The sequence below is a fragment of the Patiria miniata genome, unplaced genomic scaffold (genome assembly GCF_015706575.1).
Source record: "Patiria miniata isolate m_02_andy unplaced genomic scaffold, ASM1570657v1 HiC_scaffold_22, whole genome shotgun sequence".
In the NCBI taxonomy this organism is placed as follows: domain Eukaryota; kingdom Metazoa; phylum Echinodermata; class Asteroidea; order Valvatida; family Asterinidae; genus Patiria; species Patiria miniata.
Window position 1 is genome coordinate 8,647,931 of NW_024037061.1, and position 8,061 is coordinate 8,655,991.

The following is an 8,061-nucleotide window of genomic DNA, read 5'->3' on the forward strand; positions in this document are numbered from 1 at the left end:
TGTTTTTATTTACATATTTCAACTGTGTAAACGGAAAACGGTTTATTATTCGTTTTCTACGATATACACATTTAAAAATGGAATACTGTTACTCGATAGTCGATACGTTTTCCTTTTTTCTTAATACAGATTCCGAAACGGCAAAACGGTAAAGGGTTCGATTTTCCTTTTTCTTTTGACAGATTAAAAAACGGTAAACGGTAAAGGGTTCGCTTTTCCTTTTTCTTTATTCGATTTTAAAACGGTATTAATTGATTGGTATGTACACGGATCGTTTATTCCGTCATGCTTTGTCAATTTGAACTTAATTATGGTGGCGCTGTTGGGGAAGTGAATAGTGCACTTACCGTGAAAAGGCTGTTACTATTGTGACGTGTATGTTGATTATTCTGCTCGCGGGAAACTGACAATTAAGTGAGGGATCTCATTGCATTACTAAACCAGGACGGTTAGGGCTTAAACATGAATTATTCAGTAGTTTCGATCGGGCCAGTATGTTTATTCATGAGAACAGAACAATGATATCAAGAGAATCGTTGTTATTTAGTTAACCAGTTACATTAAAGCATTTTAAAGTACGGTTGTCGTCGAGCTTTGCGCTACCACAGTGGGCTAGTGAGATGGATACAAAAATCCCTGGTTCGAATCCGCGTCGTCGCTGCGCATTTTCATCAACTATTTTCTTATCTCAATTTATCGTGGAGATAATTTTAAAGATACATCTCGAAATCGTGACGCCACGCCAAAAATAGAGCTGAGAAAGCAGGCGTAATTTTTGCTTTTCATGCTTGGCAAATTCCCCCCCCCCTCCCCAAAGTCTTTGTATTTTCTAGCATTTTTTCAGTTGACATTTCTTTCGCGAGCAGGCGGGGGTAATTTACCCACCCCACCCGATTGACACCCCTGCAGACACCTACATTGTTAAATGTGTATCAAATTATCAAAATAATAGCAAATAATAAACATTTTTGTGGCTTTTCCGGGGGGGGGGGGGGGAGGGGGCGCAATCGCCCCCTTGGCCCATCCTAGCGACGCATCCATGGATATACCAAGGATTTGGTTAGCATATGTTCAGGGGCAGATCCAGCTATATCAGGAAACGGGGTGGTTGGGGGGGGGGTTGGGTTGAAGGGGTGATATGAAGGGGGGGGGGTTGATTAAAGACGTCCCAGGCCTTGCGGAAAATTTGGAAATTTAAGAATAATTTTGGAACTTTATCACTCTATTTATTATTGTTGGCTCCATAACATAAGTCAGCGGCTGTGTTATAACCCCGCCCTCCTCAAGATCCGCCACTTCCTTTTTTTTCTGAATTATCTTAACGAATTTGATCTGGTTGGTGGATGATCCGAATCCCTTGATGAAATCAAAGAAAAAGTTCGATTGTTTTTTTAGGAAACAATTCGGGCACTGTCTAACGATGGGGGCGCTATAATTCTGCTGGTTCCCGGAAGGGTGCAGGCCAGTAAATAGGCTCGGAGTTGCCAAATCGCGATTTCATGCCCTCGAATTCTCTGGTATTAGAACATTTTGAGGGATATGAACTTAAGGTTTTGTAAAAAAAAAAAGGATGGAAGCCGGCCAGAGTACCGTACAAGCTCGTATTTCTGTGAAGTTAGGCCCTAAAATTGCTTTATTTTGCTATGGAGAGTAGGCATCCTTTTTTTTCAAAATGGCGATGGGCTTCAAGACTGCTTTTAAGAGTGATCATCTTTGGATGGAATATTCTTCCAAAAGTCGTTGGTCAACCCCGAAAAAATCGAACAGAAAATGAACGATGATGAAATGCAATTTAATTTTATGTGTGTCTCAAACACCTGGAGAGTTGTGAATATATTTTTTTTTATAGAAAATTGGAAGTACGCGTAGTTATCATTGAGGTCTATGGAAGTCTATTTTGGTCTGCAATCCGAACCCCATTTCACAGGTCAGTTTCCAAACTCCGGCTTCGATCCGTCTTTGGCTTCAGTTCAATAATTGCCAAAAAGCATGCATATAACCAGAGACAAAACGAAGCCGGGGATTGGAAAACGGCCTTTGTCATCAGTAAAAATTATAGCCTTTCCCCATCCTCCAACAAACTCGCACAGGGCAGTGGGTACGAATTAAAAGGAAAACAAACAAGCAAAACAAAAACAACTGCAAAAAAGGTCAACTTGAAACGAAACTTGAAAATGTCACATTTTACGATCGTCATAAACATATTATTTATTTTCATTGGTAAAGTAAAAGAGGAAATGAGAGGGTGGATTTCAGACGAAGTTCACAATTTTACAACCGCACAGCACTCAGAACTACATTGAATGAGAACAAAGGCTGTTTCCAAACGAACATATTGCGACAGCACCCGTCGAAGACATGTAATTTTATGACTCTCGTTTATTGGCTCAGTTTTTCAACAATCTTTATCAATGTTTACCTCTTCTCAAAAGTTTGCAAAGGGTGGCAGGTGGCAATTGAACTTTGATACAAGTCTTAATAATTATTTTCGTACACACAATGAATAAGTATCAAAATATATATGTATTATCTAAGAGATATGTAAAAACTTCCGTCGTTTTGAATTTTAAAACCTGAATTTTATTGTATTTAATTTTGTATTTTGTATTTTATTATTTATAAGACAATTTTGCAGGCAGAATACATAGCAAATGTTTCAAAGTAGGATCTATGAAGTATATATAAACGTTAGGGAGATGTATTCCCTGTACTATTTCGAGTAATTCCCGAAATCTAACAGTTATTACACTTTTGAATGAGGCATCGATCGAAAAAAAAATGCGGCCCGATAATAATTCGGGTATGTTCCCCACTACCGATGTTTCCCACTTCCGATGTTCCCCGAAATCCTTACCATATAACCCTAACCCTAACCCTAGCCCTAACCCTAACCCCAGCCCTAGCCCTAACCCTAATCCTAAGGATATCGGAGAACATCGGTACTGGGGAACAAAGGTATTGGGGAACATCGGCTAGACCCCAATAATTCGGCTCTCACAGGGAGGGTTCATTATTTTGTACGCAAAAAGAAAGCCCTTCAAGAGTGTTGCAGACGCCCAAAATGGAGGCTTTTTTTCCGCTAAAACAAACCATACAAATATTGAAAAGTTGTTAGGAGAAGAACAAACAATCCATTTTTCTTTAATAAGAGCACGGGTCACGCGTCTTAATTGACTGAGATCGTATTGGTCCGGGCTGCGTTGAGAAATAGTTGGAAATCACCTATACATGGATTTCTTGATTTCTTTTAAATGACCGCAAGCCACACGGAATAATTTCACAAGGTGGTTAGTATCCAAGTAAGCTTTTTGAAAAACATAATTCGGTTGGTTACTGTGGGGATAAATGCAAATGATCCTATATGCCTTTAAATTGACAGATTTGCGACTTTGGGAGAAAAATATACGATCGTGTAGAAGGAAGTGTTGCAGAATTTTATGGATTATTTTCTGAAAGCCCAGGTAGCCAGTGCCATGAACGCGGTCAGCAGGACACTGAAGGAGATAGCGACCGGGGCTGAGTTGCAACCGTCCCCGGTACAACAGTACTCGGTAGAACACACGTTATTTACACAATTATGATAGTAGCTGGTTGTCGAGTCGTCCCTACACTTGTCTTCGTTGCGGCAAGATCGTGTCACTGAATTGTCGTTATCAAAGGTTTTCTGTAAATTAAAAAAAAAGTGCAGTAAATATATTTCACAACAGAAAGAAGCGAAAGAAGGAAGAGAAAATAGTTTTCTTTTAGCACAAGCAACACATATTATGTTCTTTATGCTAGCAACATTTTAAAACGATATAAAACAAGTATAACAATCGCATTTTATTGAGGATGTACATTAAGCTGTTTTCACGTACCAGTAACTAGTCTGTGATAGGCAATTGTTTTCAGGTTCTGCTTTGTTAGGTCTAGTAGGGAAAATTCACCATAAGCCTTGGATTTTACGATGATGCCTCCGGGCAAGCTGTTTCTAATATTGTGTGGAAGTCAATGTTTTTGAGTGAAACACATCTATACTTCAGCGTTCCCGACAAACCTTGGGTGTCTTGTTGTCTCACTGTATAGCGATTTGGGTGCACTTACCAAGCAGGTTTGGCCGCTGGTGCACGGCTTCAGCCAGTCCTTGTGGTTGGATGCGTCGAACGGATCGTCACCACAGCCGCTGTTTGATGGCGTGCACTGGTAACAATCGACGGCTTCACTCAGTGCCAACTGGGCCAAGAAACCTGTCACGAAATGAGAAAGAAATATGTGTGATATCAATTTGGTATAGGGTGAAAGAAAATCGAAAGGTTATTTTCTTTGGTGGTGTTGGAACATCACCTTCAGTAGGAGGCCAAGGGCGGATCCAGAACCAATTTTTCGGGGGGGGGGGGGGGTCGTCATCTTTCACAAAAAGGTAAGGGGATTATGTAGTATCGTGCGCTTTTTCCACATTGAAATAATAACACTAAAAGGGATGTGTAGCTGATGGCTTGCAAGGGAGATACGAAACGTTTTAATTTATTTCAGAAAATTTCAGACAAAAAGGTGTCTTCACTCCTTTGATAAAAACGAAAACATCTTTTTTGGGGGGAGGGGGCGGGGGCATGGCCCTGTCCCCGCGGATCCGCCAATGTAGGAAGCCGATAATGGATTGCCCACCGAAAGTGTATTACGAAAAATGTTTCGGGGAATTTTATTATTTAAGTCTTCCAGCCACTCAAGAAAAAAGCTGCAAAAGAAGAAAGTAGACAGGAAAGACAAATCGGAAGATTGTGGATGGATAGCAGAGTGCGCCTCTGAGATTCCTCTTGTCTCACAGTATATGGTCTTATCCCATGTAGCTGCTTTTCACAGGCATTTTTAAACACTCAGACAATATTTTCTCTTCAAAAACTGGTAGCCATGCAGTAAAAGTGCCATGTGATCTGCGGCGTTTTCAGGTTTTAGGTTCGGAAGGGAGTGGTACTTTTTCAAAATAAAAATAGTCGAAAAGGTCAGAGTTTGGTTCCTGTGATCCATAATTATTTCTGCATGTGAGAATTTGAGACTTTTGGTCGTCCACTTTTGAGTCGCTAGAGAAAGAGAGTCCTTAAAGTAAAATCTAAAATTTCTGCTAGCAGAAAATTGAGATTTTTCAATACGGGTAGCACGGCTTCAAAAACTCTGAAATTCTGCTATATTATAGCAGAAAATGGGAAAACTGGGTTGTTCTTGAAACGTATATTGACAAGGCCAAAAACCACTGCCACGTTGGGTGTAAGCCTACAAGGTTTTTAACGGTTTTTTTACTGTAAATGTAAGCCATTATGTGGATCTCATGCATGTAACACGGACCTTTTTTACAAATTCTGAAACATGAAAAGTGAGCAAAATCTGGCAGAATGTGTACCTCTGGTCCCTTAAAAAAATAATTAATCACCAGTGCTCAAACCTGGCACCTAACAACTAGCAAAAGAGATTTGACACAACGTGCATCAGAAAGATCTTGGGCATCAGGTGGAATGACATCATCGCCAACGAAGAAGTCCGAGAGCGGTCAAAACAACCTCCAGTGCCGGTATGCCCAGAGTGCAAGTGATAATTTATGTAAATGAACTGATTGGGTCACGTTGCACGGCCTCCCGGCCCAAAGGCTCGCCAACCAAGTGTTGTGGTGGACCCCAGTGGGATGGGAAGAAGGATGAAAGGCCGGCCCGGATGAGCTGGCACCAGAAATGAGCTACAGGAGCTGGAATGACGTGAAGATGCTGACAGCTGACAGGTCCTACTGGAGAGCGTTTTTTTTCTGATGCGTCGAACGACGTGGGAGCTACTAAACTAAACTAAATGCTCAAAACTTCGCAAGATGCCAAAAGTTTATAGCCTATCGTGCGTTACCATGCTGTCACGCGCAATGTGGGAATCTGGGTAAATTCCGAATTTGCCCAGGGCAAAGTTGGAATACCAACACTGAGCGGCAAAGTACATAAAATTAACAGAATTCCCATTTTGCCCAGGTTCAGTAGTAGCGCAATGTAGGATTCGCAATTTCAACTCCCCTTAACTACAGAAATTACATCAAAATTGACGGAAATTCACACTTTTTCAAGGCTCAGTAGCGGCGCAATGGAGGAATATTAATTAACTGTGGGTAATTTTAACACCACTTTTGTAAGGCAACTTAAATAAAAATTTCACGAAATTCACAATTTGCCCATGCAGGTTCGATAGTAGCGTAATGTGGGAATATTACCCATTGGTCATTTCAAAACCCCTTACCTATTGAAAAGTAGGCCTACAGCAAATTTACAAATTCCAACTTTGCCTAGGTTATAGTGGCTGAATTCCAACTTTGCGCGGATTTCCACTTTCTCCGCGACAATATTGCAAACAATAAAACATGACATAATTAATTGACAAACTTACCGCCCAGGAAAGCAGTCAGAAACAGAACAGACTTCATCGCGATGCGTGATACTCTTTCTCTGAAAACTCCGGCGCAACTACAAAATAAAAGGCCAAGTCGTCGGACTCGTACGAGAAGTTGACTCAAGAAAACTTATCAGGACTTAAAATAATTATGACTCCTGGTTTAATTTTAAAAAATCCCTTGGTTTAAATTAAGTTACAACTAGAAATAAGTGGTTTTTGGCATTTTGTAAGAATGGAAAGAGAAAGACTATTGGTATTTGAAATTTTGAACACCATTTTCAACTACAACATGAACTTAGAATGAACGACAAAACCCTAAAGGCATTGTATTTGATGTGCAAATGCATAAACAAATCTTAACTTCCACAAAATAGTTGATTGACGAATGATGGAAATACACGAAGTCTTCGTACCAGTAAATGAACAGATTCAGCTTTTCTCTTGTGGTCTTCAAAAAACGGCGAGGATTCGTCGAAGAGTTCTCCTGGCGCGTCTACTTCAGTTTGCACTGGGGACCAACGCCGTACTACACGGGTTATATACTCGCTCATCCCCGGTCCCCATCCCCGGCCCACACGTGACTATTGACGCAAATCAGACGCACGACAAAGTGAGAAATTGATTGGCTGAAATCCATGCAAAGTAGTCACGCCTCTCGAAATCAGGCGCTTCGGCAGACCTCATGCATATTCACGAATAGTTGTGTGCTCTCATTGGTCAAATCGTCAAGAGTCTCACTTACCTTGGGAACAGTGTTTTATCATTATTAACATCAACGATAAACGTAGGACAGAGTTTGCACGGTCTATCAAGTGCAATGCTATAAATTTAGGAAGTTTTATTGTCCGTCTCGATATCTCTTTGAATGACGTTAATAAAACTTACAATGAGCTCATGTCTGGGTAAATATCAGGGGGTTAAGACGTTGCGTCAAAACTAAAACAATTAGGCCAAAAATAGGCAGTCGGGGAGTCAGCCTATTCTTGCTTTGTGTTGTGCAATATTTTATGTAAGGGGGGAAGGAACTTTTTGTCCTAAACCTGAAATGTGAAATTTTAACAAACGCGTAGAGAGCACTCTTATTTTGATACTTGAATAAAAGGAAGAGAAAAATGAAACGCCAACGTATTGGAGTCATGAAGGAAGGCCGATTCTTATGATCATAAACCTTAATAACCACCTGCTATGATCATTCGCTTTTCATGCATTTTGTTCGTTTCCAATAATAATACCACACAAAATCCAAAAAAATGTTCAAAACCAAACCTTTTGAAGTTTCAGCTTAGTGGATATTACACTTCACTAAAACATGCCTTCGTTCATAGCACTTTTTATGTAAAAATGAAATTGACTGATGGTTGGAAATCACTATTTCTTGATTCCTTCTAAATGACAGCAAGCCAGACGGAATAATTTCACGGGGTGTTCAGTACCAGTACCATCTTTAATCCAGTAAGTTTTTTGATGATAATTCGGTAGGTTACTTTTGGGATAAATGCAAAATGATCCTATATGCCTTTAAGCTGTCCCCTGCATAGCTCACCCATGCTGATCCTCCAACACAACAAGCGCGTCCCTGAACTTCACTCTATATAATTATCCTCTAGTCTGGTTCCCAGACCTGACAATTATTCCCGACGCTCACGTCTTAAATTGTAGGTCAGG

General features: G+C 40.4%; 1 protein-coding gene across 1 annotated transcript; it reads right to left on the reverse strand.

Annotated features, from left to right (window-relative positions):
* Nucleotides 1–3,338: 3,338 nt before the first annotated feature.
* On the reverse strand, nucleotides 3,339–5,290 carry LOC119730009. Its single transcript, XM_038202799.1, has 3 exons — nucleotides 5,275–5,290; nucleotides 4,084–4,226; nucleotides 3,339–3,664 (listed from the first exon to the last, which is right to left on the reverse strand). Exons 1-3 carry the CDS (start codon nucleotides 5,288–5,290, stop codon nucleotides 3,443–3,445), a joined length of 381 nt encoding a protein of 126 aa, XP_038058727.1. The 3' UTR covers nucleotides 3,339–3,442.
* Nucleotides 5,291–8,061: the final 2,771 nt, after the last annotated feature.

What these genes read in the sequence shown, in the direction of transcription:
- LOC119730009 (XM_038202799.1), bottom strand. An exon ending in CCAGCGGCCAAACCTGCTTG is followed by an intron (nt 3,665 to 4,083) that starts GTAAGTGCACCC and finishes TTTAATTTACAG; the next exon opens with AAAACCTTTGATAACGACAA.